The sequence below is a fragment of the Pseudorasbora parva genome, chromosome 18, assembly GCF_024679245.1.
Source record: "Pseudorasbora parva isolate DD20220531a chromosome 18, ASM2467924v1, whole genome shotgun sequence".
Lineage (NCBI taxonomy): Eukaryota > Metazoa > Chordata > Actinopteri > Cypriniformes > Gobionidae > Pseudorasbora > Pseudorasbora parva.
Genome location: NC_090189.1, coordinates 42238727 through 42256729, shown reverse-complemented (window position 1 = coordinate 42256729; position 18003 = coordinate 42238727). Strand labels below are relative to the sequence as shown.

Here is an 18003-nt window from a genome sequence, read left to right as displayed (position 1 = left end):
TTAACTTATGCCACTCCCCCTTAACTGATACCACTCCCCCTTAACTGAGGCCACTCCCCCTTAACTGAGGCCACTCCCCCTTAACTGAGGCCACTCCCCCTTAACTGACACCACTCCCCCTTAACTGACACCACTCCCCCTTAACAAATGCCACTCCCCCTTAACTGACGTCACTCCCCCTTAACTGATACCACTCCCCCTTAATTGATGCCACTCCCCCTTAACTGACACCACTCCCCCTTAACTGACACCACTCCCCCTTAACAAATGCCACTCCCCCTTAACTGACGTCACTCCCCCTTAACTGATGCCACTCCCCCTTAACTGACGCCACTCCCCCTTAACTGACGCCACTCCCCCTTAACTGAGGCCACTCCCCCTTAACTGACGCCACTCCCCCTTTGACAAATGATTATTGCCTGTTGTTGAATCTGTTTGTAATTGTGTGTGGATCAGTGGAGTAAAGGAAGAGCTCTTAAAATTCTCCTTAACTGATCATCGGCTGAACCAGGGATCATTTAAAACGTCCTGCAAGGTTGTCTCCAGTTCAGACCTTCGCTGTATTGCCAGTCGCCAGAGAAGAAAGGAGCATTCTGTGAACGAGATTAGAGGAAAGCAGATTAGTCATGAGGTCCGGTAATGTGTTACTATGACTAACATTCATTATCTTTATTGTTATTCATCTCACCAAAGGACACGCGCCTTTTCCAAAACGGGCGCTTGATGTTGTCGACCAGCGCGTACATCACGTTGAAATATGATTCTGCGTACTTTAATTTTTCCCACCGATTAAACCAGGCTTCGAGTAAAGCTTGCTGAAATTCTGTCATATTCTTCAATGGCTGCCTTGGTGCCCGAGTATTAGGGTCAATTATATTGATCTGGAGTGTGTTGGGGTCGATGGTTATTTCATGCACATAGATTGGCGGGTAAACCCCAAGATCCCAGGAGGTTTTGAGAGTCTCAAAGAGTCGCCTCATGATGATTCTCGCATCTTTTTCCTTCATTGAAGAGCCTTTCATTTCAATATATTCTTCCAAGGTGATAAAGCACACAGAAGCGCTCGGCGATGGCTGAGCATCATCACGCGTCGCCTCGGTCTCGAGTGGATCCGTGGCTGCTGCAGACTCACGCTTCACAAGAGCACACACTCTGTTCGTGACGGTTTGGATGCTTCGTTTCACCACCTTCCTCACTTTCCTCCATTTAGTGTTTTTTTCTGCAAGTTTAGAAACATGTTTTATTAGCACAGATTACAGCTTGATGATTAATGTAACACTTCAGTCATGAGTTATTATAAATCATGAACTAATCATGTAAACATGACTAGAACATATTTACCGCTGATAAACCATCAAGGTGCGTTCACACCTGACGCGAATGAAGCGTTACGCGCAAGTGATTTACGTCAATGCAAAGACGCGAATAGACATTCAGCCGCCTGGCAGAAGCCCCTCTCATGATGCAAATTCACGTCTGTTGTGAAGTGAATGTCAAGCGCAAATGAAGCAAGGAAACTCAAAATGTTCGCGCTCGAATAGGGCGCTTTATTACCTTCATTCGTGTCTTGTGTGAACGGCCCATTAGGATGTCACAGCTTTCAAACGCTCTCAACGCAATAGCTGCGTGTGCACCTGACTTTTTAGCTCCGCCCACACGATACGCCTCCAGCCGCTTGGTTTTATTCGGAAAAACTCGCTACAGCGTATTTTTCTTTTAAAAATATGATAAAACTAAAGACTTTTCTAACTAATACGAGTTATAAATATATTGGTTTTATATTTACCCACAGAGGTGCGTCATACGCCGCTTAGCGCTAAAAGGGATGTAGTACACAAGCAGGAAAGTTTGTTCCATCATCCCACCTGGATAGGCTGAACCCATTTCCGTTAAACTTCACCATCAACAGGGAAGGAATAAAACGACAGATATGGCTGCGTTTGGGAATAACAAGAGCAGCCCGGTAAGCTACAATAACTCTTGCTCGTTGCGTGCGCCATTTGTTTGCCTGTTGCCCTGACTGGTGAGGAAGAAGATTACCACGACGATTACGTATTTCCGGTACCAAATATGGAAGTTGCGAGAAGGCTCTATTTATTGCTGCATTCAAGTCATAAAGTTAAGGATCGTGAAGATAGTTTTTACGAGTTAAACGCACAAGAACATCACCACAAAGTCGTAAATACCAGTGGGAAGATCTGTACGAGTTAGGGGCGTGTCCGTGAGAAACATGGCGGAAACAATGGATGAATACATTGCTAAATGAATAGATGAATACATTGATGGATAAATGGATAGATGGATACAGACGTTGGTCTGTAGTTGTATATAACGGGTATTTAGCAGTGACACTGTCAGGCTTTGTCATTAACAACAAAGTAAGCTAGCATTGTAATATGTAACGACGATACCGTTTACAGTGGCTTCATAAAAACGTAAACGATTAAAACTCACCTGATGCGCATTCTTTGTTCTTCAGTTTCTATAAGCACAGTTAACAAACCTAAAGTACCTTGCCCCATATAACAGTAGAGCTGATATTTTCAAACATTATTATGATAAATACTTTGCTTGTTACATATGCGTGCAACATTTCAGCCCTTAATAAATGATAAATGTGAGTTATATTGTGTGCGATGCTGTAGTGTAATGAATAATGCGTTCTGAGTGTCGTTATGTGTCTTGAGTTCGCTCACGTGATTTAAGTTTCGCGCTTCGGAACGTCAGATTCTGCGATAGAGACAGCATTAAAATGGGGCGTAGCACCAAACTCTGGGCCCCGTATACTCTCAATGTCAGTCGGCCCCTACACATGCCATCGTACGGTGCGGGTTAGCAAAATGAAAACTCAATTTTGAATGATTTTATTTTAATTATTTGAATATAAATAAAAAATCTATTTTTGTGCTCAAATACCTTTAAACCTTAGGCTACATCGGGTTTGTCATTTTGATCCATGATACTAATGCAAGTTTTAAATTAAAAACATTTATTTTTGAACAGGCGAACGCGAGACAACTGTACCCTCAGAAACCAATCAAATAAGCTAAGCCTGCCATAATTAAAAAAAATGTCAACTATAAAAATAAAATAAAGTCAAATGAGATGTAATCTACATCCCAGAATGCCCACTGACGAGTCTTTTTGTTTGTGAAATCAGTGATGAGATCTGCTGTGATATTGCTCAAATCAATATTACCTGTGTGCGCTTGAGAACACAGTTATATTAGTAGGCACATCTACATGTGCAGAAATATAGGCAGATCATTTATTAAGGAGTTTGAGAATATATCACACATTATAAGCAATAGTAGGGCTAGTAGCTTTACACTGTGCTGCCACGCGTTCCACCACTCCAATAGCACTAGGCAATAGCACACACATTGAATCAAAAGGCTTACTTATTTAAGGTAAACAGCTTACAATTAGGAAGCAAGGGGGGAGCTGGCCCTTTGAGCAATGATCTCACCTTGTGTTTCCTCATTTCTGCTCTCAGCCTCATCTCCAGGACAGCAGCCAGGACTGGCCAGTGCTGCTACTGCTGCTGTGTCACTGGCTGTTTCTGAAACTGGTTAATGTTGGCAACCTGACGTTAGCTGGCCTGGCCCATAATTTACTTACAGCAACAAGCATTCTCTCAGTTGGTGTTAGCAATATATTTTTAAATCAATAATGACATCAATTGGAGGAGCCGATTAATTCGAATTAGGCTAAAAAAACAACAACTTTTTATGGGATTTCAAAGGGCCCTCTCCCTAGACGGGCATCAAACACAACCCTGCCTCTTTTGGTTTATATTTAAAACATTAAACACATTAATATGTGCTTTCAGACAAGTGTGCATATTATCACTGTAATAAAACACAACTCTCTCGTTTTTAAAATGTCAGTTTATGTATTATAGCCATTATAAAAGTACGAGTAAAAGGTATAAGAAGAAATAAAGCAAACAATTCAGTCAAGACAAGATGTGGTGTAATTGGTGTAATTGGTGTTTCCGGGGGGGGGGGGGGGGGGGGTTGCAGGTGTTAGTCAAGTTCGTGAGGGGGGGGGGGGTTGTAATGGGGCATTGTTGGTGTGTGGGACAAGACAAGAGTAACGTAAAGTTAAATAGCTTAAACATAAAGTAATGAAACTTAACTTTGCCCTCAGCCTAAAGATTTGCCAGGGGAAAAAAATATAGATCCATGAGACCAAAGATTTGACGAATTATATGTCATGTTTAACCACTACAGAGACAGCAGAGTCAGCGGCAGACGTCAGAAGGTCACGCCGAGGAAAGGCTGCTCTCCCCGGGGTAAACGAGCGATGAGCGCCGCTGATCGACTGGATCGCAGAACTCCGAAAACGCCAAATCAGATATGCGCTCTCTTTAGAAATAAACTCAGGTTTGAGATTTAAAGTACATTCTCGACTGAAAAAGTCTTAAAAGTACATTTCGTCCCACATTAAGTAGTGTTTTTGAATTACGCTGCGGGTTTCTCGGTTGCTCTTGTTGCGGCTGTTGTTATGGCAACAAAATACTCCCTCGGCTGCTATTTTGAACCAAACTCTATTTTTACTAAAAGAGCGCTCTTGCCAACTTTTTCTAGACGCACCCAGGTGTCCCCTGTATTATTTCTGTACCCGTTACTCGGTGTTGATGTGTGTTAATCCATCCCTCACCTGTTGGGCTGTCCTGCGAGCTGTTTTCCGCCGGATCTGATGCGCTGGTGCTGAGATTGCTCTCCTCAGGTAAATACTCAAACGCATCCACGAACTCTTCGTCGCTACTCTCCATCTCCTCAGGTCTCGCTACTGTAGACGACATTTTAGACAACTGCTTACCAGGAGACTTCAGGTGTGTGTGACACTTCGTGCAGATTTTTCTCTCAGATATTCGCCGAACTCAACTTGCTCAGCGCGATCGGGTTATAAGCACTGTCCGTCTGTGACGTCACGATCAGAACTGCCGCGCCTGTGACGTCACACATCATGGCCAGTCGAGCGCGAAGCTGAGGCCAATGACGCGAATTTATCCATCTTTTGTATATTTCTGTCTTAAATGTATGTGATCCAAAATACAGCAAAAACAATATTGGGAAATATTTTTACAATTTAAAATTACTTTTCTCTCTCTGTGTGAATATATAGGCCTAGTAAAGTATAATTTATTCCTGTGATCAAAGCTGAATTGATCATCATTTTAGTCTTCAGTGTCACATATCCTTCACAAATCACTTTGATATGAGGATTTGAGCTCAATGAACATTTATTATTATCATTAATGGTGAAAACAGTAGAGTAGCCTACATTTTTATTTAGGATTATATAATGAATAGAAAGTAAAAAACACTTCCCATTTTTGGGAAACATATTCAACCAGGACGCATTAAATGTCTGAAGTGACAGTATACACATTTATAATTCTGCAAAAGCTGTATATTTTTATTGATCTTTAATATAAATATTTTGCATTATAAATGTAGGCCTAGGCTATCTTTAACCCTCTGCCCCACGAACGCAGGCACGTTTATTCCTTAAAGCTCCACTGTGTGATATTAGATCAGTTTGAATGTTTTTGTCTTGTACTACCGTTACCCAATCAGGGAGAGGCATAAGAATATCTATAAATCTTTAGCACGTCACATTCTTCTTTCTTCTTTTTTCCAGAGATTTGAAAAAACTACCTAAATATGGAGAGAAAACAGTATCAAAACCTTCCACAAATGTACGCGAGAGATCCACATTCGCGTGTACCAATCCACAAATGCACGCGAGAGATCCACACACACACAAAGCAATCCACAAATGCATGCGAGAGATCCACACACACAAAGCAATCCACAAATGCATGCGAGAGATCCACACACACAAAGCAATCCACAAATGCACGCGAGAGATCCACACACACATTTAATTATGTGTAAATTACACACCTGTAATTTAATGCACAGTCTTTTGCATTGGTGTTCTTCTTAGAATGCCCCTGAATATGCGCTTTTGTACCTGTGGAATGTTTTAAGACTGTCCGTGGCCTTGATTCACAAATGCACAGAAGCCTATCCCTATCTGTCCCAAAGATGCCATACAGTGTTCTTCCTCCAGAGGACGCTTACCGGCCTTCGAACTGAATCTTCCAAAGGGCTAAATTCATTTTGTTTTCTGACTTTTCTTATCAGTCGGTCATAGTCGGTCATCAAGTGTTGCCATAGCGCGTTGCTATGGGTTGCATGCGATTTACTGGCTGTTTTTCCACAGCTAAAACGCTTAACGTGGCTTAATGCACTAAGACTGTTAAAAACACACCAAACTCAGTCTTCTTAACTAAGCACATGTAAGAAAATTAGTTCAACATATATTTTTTTGCTCTTCCAACATTTTATTAATTGGATTTTTTAGTGTTGTGACATCCCTAATAACTACTAGTATTAAATTACTACCATTAGTAATATAAATTGGAGATGTTGCTGATATGATCATTCATAGTAGTAGTAAGAGATTTTTCCTTATTTTACTATAAATCATTTAGTCACAAATCTGTTCTCTCTAGAAATAAGCATTTTTCAAGAGTATGGCTGTTTGGCTATTTTCCCTCTCTCTTTGAAAGTTATGAAACTGTTACTGCATTTCTATTTTGCCATTTGAGCAAATGGTGACAATATTTAATGTACTCCTACAGTCACCACTATAAAAGTGAACTCAACTACGATGACTTCCACTGAGAAACCCAGAAATGTGAAAAGGGTCTATGAAGCTCAACATAAAAACTGCATTATCACTGAAGTGAAGGCTAATGAGTATTCAGTTGATAAAGGACAATATAATGTTGCAACTAAATGATAATAGTTTAGAGTAAGAGATTTGTGACCAGTAGTGGAACTAAAGGGACCAAATGAGTGCTTGTCATGCCGTAAAGCCAGCCAATCATGAAACGGTGTCAAGCAGCCGCTCTGGAGAAGCTGCGAAGAAAGCACCAGTCAGCTGCTCGAGCCACTTACAGCACTTTGGAATTGGCATGATCTCACGTCAGACAACTTCTACCCAGAATGCACTGGTAAAGTAAGCCACTGACCAGTCTGTGCGTTGCTGCATGAAGTTGAACAAGCCTTTTGAGAACACAGAAATATGATAGGGAGAACAAAGAAATATAACAAGTCAGATACAAGCAAGAATTGATGTCAGCTTTATTGAGGAACTTTCTTTTGCCCTTGAACCACCACAGGACCAAGTGTAGCCTTGCCTTCCCACTGAACACCTAGAGAGAGGAGAGCCAGGTTAGAGCAGTTAAGACGTCAAACGCAACCTTAAGAGCAAAAGTTACTAACCTCCATAGGGAGAAGCAGCAATTCCACCATCAGGACCACATGTTGAGTCACAGCAACCACAAACTTGGTCATTTCCATCAGCAGCAAACCACCTGAACCAAGACAAAGACACCACCTTCAACATGAGCAAAGGCAGCTTTAAAATAAGATAAAGTGCAACGTACCCATTGGCAAATGAACAGGATTTGTGCTGAGCGTCACTGGGTGCAGAAGCAATAGTTGCCTTCACAACACATGTTATGTAGATCTGCAAGGGATGACAGACACGTCAGAAAACCAAAGAAGATGGGAAGAGAAGTCGAATTAACTCATGATATGCGTAGTACATACAGAAGGACTGGAGCTCTCCTGGAACACGAACGCCTCCAGCTGGATCTGGACCTTGTCAACCTGGGACCGAGGCATGAAGCGGGAGCTGGAAGCTGTAGCCTTGGCATCCACAAAGCACCTGAAGACAAAGAGCAACTCAACTATAGAGAAAGTGAGCAACTAGACCCTAGCCATGACTGGTTAAAAAGCAACCAAAACGGTCCTATAGCATCAAGGGCCATGACCTTACCCATGATTCTCAATGAAGGAATATCTCGGAAGGGAGTTCACATCAGGCCCTTGAGTGGCCACACAGCTGTCCACAAACACACGCAGAGGCACATGATTGTACTGCTTCACAGATGCCTCAATGTTAATAATGCCACCCAGGAAATAGATGGATGAAGGTCTCTGACTGGACCAATCATCTGCAGAGAAAGAGGGAACATTTTAGAAAAATAAAAAATAAATCCTTATTCTTGTTTATCAAAAACCTGTACTAACCCATCATAAGCTTCAGGGAGAACACCAAGGCTTCTTCACCAACCTCCGTTGAGGCATAAGGGACCCATGTTGGCCTCAAGGCATCACTGCTTACATTCTGAAGCCTGTGGTTCATTAAAGGACCCATTAAATGGGCTCCCCGTTGCGCGAGAGGAAGTGAAAGTCACAGACCACTTACCTTTGATAGCGGCATTGAACACCAACAACTGCACCCTCGACCCGGGTAATCGGAGTACCTGCAAGAGCCTCAGGGGTGTAGGTAAGAGAGAAGGTGTAGACAAGCTCATCCTCATTCATCTGGAAGAGATTGAAGTAGTTAAAACAACTGTTCCTCACTAAGATGATTGGGTGAACCACCCCTTTAAGAAAGGTTTATACCAGCTGCCCTGGCATTGCAAATACTACAGCCATGTGAACTGACACTCCTTGAGGACTTTGGATATCCTCAACTAGAATAAACAGATTCAGGAGTACTTACCATCTGCACGCTGTTGCAGTCCTGTAACTCATACTCAAAGATGAGCACCTTAGACTGAGAGTCCTGACCAACAACAGGACAGCCGCCTAAAGACAGGCCAGTTGGCTGGATCAAATGACCATTGCTAAACAAGTCCTGCTGGACCTCTACAAGAACCCGGTTCTCTCCGCATTGAACCGCTACGCTGCTGGGAGTCACGGGTTGCCTCAACTGGAAGTTCACCGCCAACTCGCTCTGCACCTCGGGAACAATGGGATACTTCCAATCCAAAGGCTTCACTGGACCCTGCAACAGCTGCTTCTCCTGAAGGCCAAAAGGCTCCTGTGCAAGGCCTCCGGAGGAAGAACCCAAAGGACTCTGAAACTGAGAAGACACTTGCAAAGTGTTCCGGAGCCCTGGAGGAGAAAGGGCAGGACTTCTGGAAGCTGGATCTGATTTTGGCCCCATGCTTCTTGGACTTTGACTGTATCTCAAACTTCCCCATGCATTAGGCAGATCAAATGCAACAATCACAACCACCACTAAGACACCTTTCAGAAACTCCATCATAGCAAACTTTGACACAAATGCCACAACACACACCAGTGCTTGGCTTGGCCATTTTGTACAGCATTGAGTGAAGGTGGCTCCTCCCCTTTTAGTTTAATTGATTACCTTTGATTCTCCTCTGGACCTGTAGAGTTTATCCATCTCTGGCACCCACAGCTCTGCGTTTTGTATGTCTGCGGTTACACTGGCACAAAAAAATCAGATTTTTTTACTCACATCTAACCCAGATCAAAATTTGTTGCATGCATATAAACGCAAAAATATATATATATTTTTTGCATCCATTCTGAGCCACTCCCAGATGTGTTTTTAAATCAGATACATATCCGATATCTGGACATCTGACCAACGTCTAAATATGAATATCTTATTCCCATTGGCAGTCCAAGCCACCACAAGGCCAGAGTAACACATTTGGCCACAAAGATAGCTTTTTATGTCGCATTATGAAGCAGATGTGCCTGTATAAGCTCACATTAAAATTACTGCTATTATCCGGTCTATCCGTTGTCAGATTGAGCTGCAAACATCCATGACAGATTTGAACTTATCCAAACAGGAAAATAATCATGGCCACCCGACATGAATTTTCCGGCAAGGAGCTAAAAACCGAAACATGAAGTCCGACACTTTCTGCTTCCAATAGGGATGCTTGTGCTGTTTGAATAGTTTATCAAAGATGGAGTGAAATAAATGCAATATTTGTCAAATACACAGATGTTTCAAAGACATCATAGTTATTAGGGGTGGGACAAAAAAAAAAAAAAATCGATATGCCGATTTATCGCGATATTTCCAGCCACGAGACGTTATCGATACTCTAGCACCAAGTATCAATATATTTTTTGTATAGGCTACATAGGCCTACCCACAGCTGCGTTCAGTCGCTTCCGTGTTTATCTAAGCGCAGGGCTCCAGACTGTAGCCGAATATACACTAGTGTCTGTGAATATTAAACTGCAAAATACTATTTAATAATTACTGAACTCTTGCATGTTCTGCGTCTCTGAACGACGGGCACTGATCTGTTATTATCTATTGCGCTGATGCACGCGAGTGCACACACACACACACACACACACACGCGCAAGCACAAGCACGTGACACTTGCTCGCAGTCTTGTTAGCCTTAAAAGCTTAATCTGCCCTCTCACTATATGAGGACACTAATGCATAAACTGTCACTGTCAGGAAGTCTTTTATTCCTGACATTTTATTTTGAAACTGTAATGATGTCATATCCTTTCCGAGCGCATCACATCATCATTGCCGACTCGGCATTCTGTGGGATGGTGGCTCGCGTGTGCGTAACCTAATCGAACCCCCCACCTATATACCTATTTGTACACCAATGATTGTACCCAAACTACAATATTAAAGTTTGCTGGAATAACTTCTCCGTGCCCTTCTCTCTGACTGGAGCCCTGAGCCCTGTCAAAGGGCCCTGCCAGACCAGTATTATCCCCTTCAGAGTGTCCCACTCTATCATATGGTCCTTCGAGCCGGATCTGACAGATCCAGCAGTGCGTTCTCGACCCCAGCGGAAGATACAGTTACCAGCATCCCTTGCAAACTTTGAAGTTGGGTACACACTGAGAGTCACAGTACTCCCTTCCACCGAAGCTGAGGAACTCGGAGCAGCAGCAACAGCTCAAGACATCCCAATCCCTGATCCATTTTCACTGCCATCTGTGAGAGCAGAGTCATGTCGATCCTGGATATCTTCTCATCGTAGCAGACCGAGATCTCGAGCCAGTGCTGCCTCATCAACCTAGAGGTCCATTGCAGACGGGCTATCCTAGCTACAAAGTGCCATGTTGGAGGAACAGGTCAAGCGGATGGAATTAGCAGAAGTGCAGTGGCAGATCATGGAGCAGACGCTAGTGGACGAGCAGTGTACTCTTCTAGACAAAGAAGCCAGAGATGCCCTCTATGAGAAGGAGGAACTTCTCAGAGAACAAGAACGTCAGAGACGTCGACTGGAGGAGAAAGCAGAGATGGCATACAAGAGTAGAGAGGCTATCACCAGGCATCAGATGTTGCGGAACGGCGACAGAAAGAGAAAGAGATGGAATTGACGCAAGCGGCTCTTATCATGTCTTTCCTGAAGGAAGAAGGAATTGAGAGTTCCGTTTCTCCAAGCCCCTCAGTGAAAGTGAGTACAACCGAATCTATTTGGTCCCTACAATGTCAAGGTGGGCCGGTGCACAGAAAAGCGGTGGGGTCTGATTTTCAAGTGCATGACGACGAGCTGTGTGCATCTTGACCTACTGGAGAGCATAGACACTGATGCTTTCCTGATGTCTCTCCGCCACCTCATCGCCCGCCGCGGAAAGCTATTTGAGATCCTGGCTGACAGAGGAACCAACTTCCGAGGTGGAGCTGCGGAGCTGCAAGCCAGTTTTGCCGCTTTAGAAGTTTCTCTTCAAGAACAGCTGGCCAGACAGCAAATCGAGTTCCGTTTCAACCCCCCTGGCTCTCCACACTTTGGGGGAACATGGGAACGAGGGATCAAGTCGATTCAGTCAGCTCTCCAAGTTATCCTTCAGGACCACACCATCGCTGATCCTGTGCTGAAAACTGTGCTGATTGAAGTGGAAGGAATACTCAATGCTAAATCGCTTGGGTACCTCTCCTCCGATGCTGCAGATCCGGATCCTGTCACGCCAAATCTACTGTTGATGGGACGCCGTGACGCATCACTCTCACAGGCTGTCTATGCATCTAGTGACCTTCTCAGCAGAAGAAGATGGCGCCACAGGCAGATCCTGGCGGACCATTTCCGGTCCAACTTTATCCTTCATCATCTTCAGAAGTGGTTGAAGTGGCACAAGGACACAGACAATCTGGCTGCTGGCCAGGTGGTGATGGTGGTTGATGCACAGCTACCCAGAGCTCAGTGGCCCATCGGGAGAGTGGTGAAGACCTGTTCCGGTTTGGATGGACGAGTCAGGGCAGCGGAAGTTAAGATCAAGGGACAGACCTACCTACGGCCAGTTGTGCGCCTTGTGCGGCTGCCAGCCTGGGAGGATGAAGATGACACCAACTAAGTAGACTTTCCTTTTGGATTCAAATTTATCGCTAAATTTGGGAGCGCTATGTCAGGAAGTCTTTTATTCCTGACATTTTATTTTGAAACTGTAATGATGTCATATCTTTTCCGAGCGCATCACATCATCATTGCCGACTCCGCATTCTGTGGGATGGTGGCTCGCGTGTGCGTAACCTAATCAAAAACCAGACACACACAAACACACACACCCCACCTATATACCTATTTGTACACCAATGATTGTACCCAAACTACAATATTAAAGTTTGCAGGAATAACTTCTCCGTGCCCTTCTCTCTGACCGGAGCCCTGTCAAAGGAAACTGCCAGACCAGTATTATCCCCTTCAGAGTGTCCCACTCTAGTCACTTAATTAGATTTTACCATTTCATTGGAGAAAACTATCATATCATGAATACAGACACTTGAAGGTCGTCACGGCAACTTGTCAAAATTAAAGTGCGGTTTAACGTGAAGAAATTAGAAATATATTAGGCTACTGTTGTACAGTAGATTTAGCCATGTCTCTATGTAATAATAACATACTACTAATAATCACGCCTAGATTGTTGCTTTTACTTGTAAATAACTTAGTTATCATCATAAAGAATAAACTCATTGAATGCAATTATAAATAACTTTTTTTTTAAATAGTTTAAAAAAAGTATGGTATTGGTACCGACTACTGGAATTGTGACATCCCTAATAACTCCTAATATTAAATTACTACCACTAGTAATATAAATTGGAGATGTTGCTGATATGATCATTCATAGTAGTAATAGTAGAGATTTTTCCTTTTTTTACTATAAATCATTTAGTCACAAATCTGTTCTCTCTAGAAATAAGCATTTTTCAAGCGTATGGCTGTTTGGTAGCTGTATAATATTTATTGTGCATTGTTGCCGTTTAAAAAAAAATAGATGAACTGTTAATAAATGAAAAACTAATCATCTTTGGCACATTTTATTTACAGAATGATAGTGATATGATTTTCTTGAAATACATCGTGTGTCAAAGAGTTGCTGGTGTTTTGATAGTTATTGTTGGTAAAATATCATGATAGTACCATATTGATTTATCCTGTGATTCCCACCCCTAATAGTTATGTAATACTTGATGTACTGCTTAATGCTGCATATTTGTAATACTGCTGTGAGCGTGTTTCAAACACAACATCTATGGGATTGATGGTAAAAAAAAAAAAAACAGCTCTTTTCACTGCAGTTATCAAGCTCACTATTTTCCCTCTCTCTTTTTGAAAGTTGTGAAACTGTTACTGCATTTCCATTTTGCCATTTGAGCAAATGGTGACAATATTTAATGTACTCCTACAGTCACCACTATAAAAGTGAACTCAACTACGATGACTTCCACTCTGAGAAACCCAGAAATGTGAAAAGGGTCTATGAAGCTCAACATAAAAACTACACTATCACTGAAGTGAAGTCTAATGAGTATTCAGTTGATAAAGGACAATATAATGTTGCAACTAAATAATAATAGTATAGAGTAAGAGATTTGTGACCAGTAGTGGAACTAAAGGGACCAAATGAGTGCTTGTCATGCCGTAAAGCCAGCCAATCATGAAACGGTGTCAAGCAGCCGCTCTGGAGAAGCTGCGCAGAAAGCACCAGTCAGCTGCTCGAGCCACTTACAGCACTTTGGAATTGGCATGATCTCACGTCAGACAACTTCTACCCAGAATGCACTGGTAAAGTAAGCCACTGACCAGTCTGTGCGCTGCTGCATGAAGTTGAACAAGCCTTTTGGGAGCATAGAAATATGATAGGGAGAACAAAGAAATATAACAAGTCAGATACAAGCACGAATTGATGTCAGCTTTATTGAGGAACTTTCTTTTGCCCTTGAACCACCACAGGGCCAAGTGTAGCCTTGCCTTCCCACTGAACACCTAGAGAGAGGAGAGCCAGGTTAGAGCAGTTAAGACGTCAAACGCAACCTTAAGAGCAAAAGTTACTAACCTCCATAGGGAGAAGCAGCAATTCCACCATCAGGACCACATGTTGAGTCACAGCAACCACAAACTTGGTCATTTCCATCAGCAGCAAACCACCTGAACCAAGACAAAGACACCACCTTCAACATGAGCAAAGTCAGCTTTAAAATAAGATAAAGTGCAACGTACCCATTGGCAAATGAACAGGACTTGTGCTGAGCGTCACTGGGTGCAGAAGCAATAGTTGCCTTCACAACACATGTTATGTAGATCTGCAAGGGATGACACGTGTCAGAAAACCAAAGATGGGAAGAGAAGTCGAATTAACTCACGATATGCGTAGTACATACAGAAGGACTGGAGCTCTCCTGGAACACGAACGCCTCCAGCTGGATCTGGACCTTGTCAACCTGGGACCGAGGCATGAAGCGGGAGCTGGAAGCTGTAGCCTTGGCATCCACAAAGCACCTGAAGACAAAGAGCAACTCAACTATAGAGAAAGTGAGCAACTAGACCCTAGCCATGACTGGTTAAAAAGCAACCAAAACGGTCCTATAGCATCAAGGGCCATGACCTTACCCATGATTCTCAATGAAGGAATATCTCGGAAGGGAGTTCACATCAGGCCCTTGAGTGGCCACACAGCTGTCCACAAACACACGCAGAGGCACATGATTGTACTGCTTCACAGATGCCTCAATGTTAATAATGCCACCCAGGAAATAGACGGATGAAGGTCTCTGACTGGACCAATCATCTGCAGAGAAAGAGGGAACATTTTAGAAAAATAAAAAATAAATCCTTATTCTTGTTTATCAAAAACCTGTACTAACCCATCATAAGCTTCAGGGAGAACACCAAGGCTTCTTCACCAACCTCCGTTGAGGCATAAGGGACCCATGTTGGCCTCAAGGCATCACTGCTTACATTCTGAAGCCTGTGGTTCATTAAAGGACCCATTAAATGGGCTCCCCGTTGCACGAGGGGAAGTGAAAGTCACAGACCACTTACCTTTGATAGTGGCATTGAACACCAACAACTGCACCCTCGACCCGGGTAATCGGAGTACCTGCAAGAGCCTCAGGGGTGTAGGTAAGAGAGAAGGTGTAGAGAAGCTCATCCTCATTCATCTGGAAGAGATTGAAGTAGTTAAAACAACTGTTCCTCACTAAGATGATTGGGTGAACCACCCCTTTAAGAAAGGTTTATACCAGCTGCCCTGGCATTGCAAATACAACAGCCATGTGAACTGACACTCCTTGAGGACTTTGGATATCCTCAACTAGAATAAACAGATTCAGGAGTACTTACCATCTGCACGCTGTTGCAGTCCTGTAACTCATACTCAAAGATGAGCACCTTAGACTGAGAGTCCTGACCAACAACAGGACAGCCGCCTAAAGACAGGCCAGTTGGCTGGATCAAATGACCATTGCTAAACAAGTCCTGCTGGACCTCTACAAGAACCCGGTTCTCTCCGCATTGAACCGCTACGCTGCTGGGAGTCACGGGTTGCCTCAACTGGAAGTTCACCGCCAACTCGCTCTGCACCTCGGGAACAATGGGATACTTCCAATCCAAAGGCTTCACTGGACCCTGCAACAGCTGCTTCTCCTGAAGGCCAAAAGGCTCCTGTGCAAGGCCTCTGGAGGAAGAACCCAAAGGACTCTGAAACTGAGAAGACACTTGCAAAGTGTTCCGGAGCCCTGGAGGAGAAAGGGCAGGACTTCTGGAAGCTGGATCTGATTTCGGCCCCATGCTTCTTGGACTTTGACTGTATCTCAAACTTCCCCATGCATTAGGCAGATCAAATGCAACAATCACAACCACCACTAAGACACCTTTCAGAAACTCCATCATAGCAAACTTTGACACAAATGCCACAACACACACCAGTGCTTGGCTTGGCCATTTTGTACAGCATTGAGTGAAGGTGGCTCCTCCCCTTTTAGTTTAATTGATTACCTTTGATTCTCCTCTGGACCTGTAGAGTTTATCCATCTCTGGCACCCACAGCTCTGCGTTTTGTACGTCTGCGTTTACACTGGCACAAAAAAATCTGATTTTTTTACTCACATCTAACCCAGATCAAAATTTGTTGCATGCATATAAACGCAAAAATATATATATATATTGCATCCATTTTGAGCCACTCCCAGATGTGTTTTTAAATCAGATACATATCCAATATCTGGACATCTGACCAACGTCTAAATATGAATATCTTATTCCCATTGGCAGTCCAAGCCACCACAAGGCCAGAGTAACACATTTGGCCACAAAGATAGCTTTTTATGTCGTATTATGAAGCAGATGTGCCTGTATAAGCTCACATTAAAATTACTGCTATTATCCGGTCTATCCGTTGTCAGATTGAGCTGCAAACATCCATGACAGATTTGAACTTATCCAAACAGGAAAATAATCATGGCCACCCGACATGAATTTTCCGGCAAGGAGCTAAAAACCGAAACATGAAGTCCGACACTTTCTGCTTCCTATAGGGATGCTTGTGCTGTTTGAATAGTTTATCAAAGATGGAGTGAAATAAATGCAATATTTGTCAAATACACAGATGTTTCAAAGACATCATAGTTATTAGGGGTGGGGCAAAAAAAAATCGATATGCCAACGAGACGTTATCGATACTCTAGCACCAAGTATCAATATATTTTTTGTATAGGCTACATAGGCCTACCCACAGCTGCGTTCAGTCGCTTCCGTGTTTATCTAAGCGCAGGGCTCCAGACTGGATATATACTTATATACTGGATATATACTCCAGACTGCCGAATATACACTAGTGTCTGTGAATATTAAACTGCAAAATACTATTTAATAATTACTGAACTCTTTTATATGGAAGCCCGTTTCCGCCACTAAATAATAAAAAAATAATAATAATTGCGACTTTTTATCTCACAATTCTGACTTTTTTTCTCACAATTGCGAGTTATAAAGTCATTGATCTGCCGCGTCCCGACACGAGTTGTGTCGTGAACACATTATAATAAATATTTTAACTGTATTTTTAGCTGATAATGATGGAATTATTGTCTTATTACCTGAGAGGCATTAATATCTCTGAGCAAACGCGCTCTTGAGGGGATTTTAAATGCAAGCTTTGGCACTGAAACAGAACGGATGTGAGGTGATAACGTTCATATTCTGATGTGTTATTATGGAAATATAATCCCCAGAACATCACCACCCTCAGAATGTGCTGTACTTCACGATTTCCTGAGAGAACGAGTGTTCAGTAATGACACGTCCAGTTGGGCCTATAACATGTCGCTATACATACAGTCACCTGAGCGTGGCGCTGCTGGGATCATATTTCATTAATAACGCATCAGAATATGCTGTAAGGCAGGATTTCGTTTGAGAATGAATTGTATTGACCTCCATATGTGCTCGGTTTTGATCATATTATGATATGAAAGGTTTAAATTATGACAATCAAGAGACAAGGTGACACACACACACACACACACACACACACACAATGACTGGTAATTCATGCTTACAAAATAAATGTATTATTAATATTAATATTTTATAATGACAGTCCGTTAAAAACCAGAAATCAGTTCAATAGTTCATTTATTAATATAAACCTCATGTTTAATTCTTGCATCTATACCAAATATCATCAGTGGTTGGACAGTTTTTATGCATTTTGTTTCGTGATCTGACCGGAACAAATAGAAAGTCTCTGCAGCGGCGTTAAGCGATTGAAGCGCTCGTCTGTGTGTCGACTGCACATGCACGCGCCACTGATAACAGCGGCAAGAGCGCCAGATCGCCTCTTATAACACACTGATAACAGCGGCAAGAGCGCCAGAT

General features: G+C 42.8%; 2 protein-coding genes and 1 long non-coding RNA gene across 3 annotated transcripts; all 3 read right to left on the bottom strand.

The window, feature by feature from the left end:
* Window positions 1-381: 381 nt before the first annotated feature.
* On the bottom strand, window positions 382-4810 carry LOC137046057 (uncharacterized). The gene is made up of 4 exons (XM_067423109.1): window positions 4666-4810; window positions 3470-3568; window positions 689-1219; window positions 382-593 (listed from the first exon to the last, which is right to left on the bottom strand). The coding sequence occupies exons 1-4, from the start codon at window positions 4808-4810 to the stop codon at window positions 496-498; spliced, it is 873 nt and encodes a 290-aa protein (XP_067279210.1). The 3' UTR covers window positions 382-495.
* Window positions 4811-7166: 2356 nt separating this feature from the next.
* LOC137046056 (zona pellucida sperm-binding protein 3-like) lies at window positions 7167-9133 on the bottom strand. The gene is made up of 8 exons (XM_067423108.1): window positions 8599-9133; window positions 8299-8417; window positions 8121-8224; window positions 7867-8044; window positions 7638-7755; window positions 7472-7554; window positions 7308-7399; window positions 7167-7237 (listed from the first exon to the last, which is right to left on the bottom strand). Exons 1-8 carry the CDS (start codon window positions 9043-9045, stop codon window positions 7167-7169), a joined length of 1212 nt encoding a protein of 403 aa, XP_067279209.1. The 5' UTR covers window positions 9046-9133.
* A 4906-nt stretch (window positions 9134-14039) lies between these two features.
* On the bottom strand, window positions 14040-14412 carry LOC137046324 (uncharacterized). The gene is made up of 3 exons (XR_010898935.1): window positions 14347-14412; window positions 14183-14274; window positions 14040-14112 (listed from the first exon to the last, which is right to left on the bottom strand). It is a non-coding gene; the product is annotated as an uncharacterized lncRNA (long non-coding RNA).
* Window positions 14413-18003: the final 3591 nt, after the last annotated feature.

Excerpts from the sequence above, each read along its gene's own strand:
- LOC137046057 (XM_067423109.1), bottom strand. The coding sequence starts at position 4,810 with ATGTCGTCTACAGTAGCGAGACCTGAGGAGATGGAGAGTAGCGACGAA. Across the intron at positions 1,220-3,469 it reads CAGAAATGAGGAAACACAAG|AAAAAAACACTAAATGGAGG; the intron begins GTGAGATCATTG and ends CTAAACTTGCAG. Across the intron at positions 594-688 it reads GAAAAGGCGCGTGTCCTTTG|AATGCTCCTTTCTTCTCTGG; the intron begins GTGAGATGAATA and ends TCTCGTTCACAG.
- LOC137046056 (XM_067423108.1), bottom strand. The coding sequence starts at position 9,045 with ATGGGGCCAAAATCAGATCCAGCTTCCAGAAGTCCTGCCCTTTCTCCT. Across the intron at positions 8,225-8,298 it reads GTTCAATGCCGCTATCAAAG|GCTTCAGAATGTAAGCAGTG; the intron begins GTAAGTGGTCTG and ends AATGAACCACAG. Across the intron at positions 8,045-8,120 it reads CTCCCTGAAGCTTATGATGG|ATGATTGGTCCAGTCAGAGA; the intron begins GTTAGTACAGGT and ends CTTTCTCTGCAG.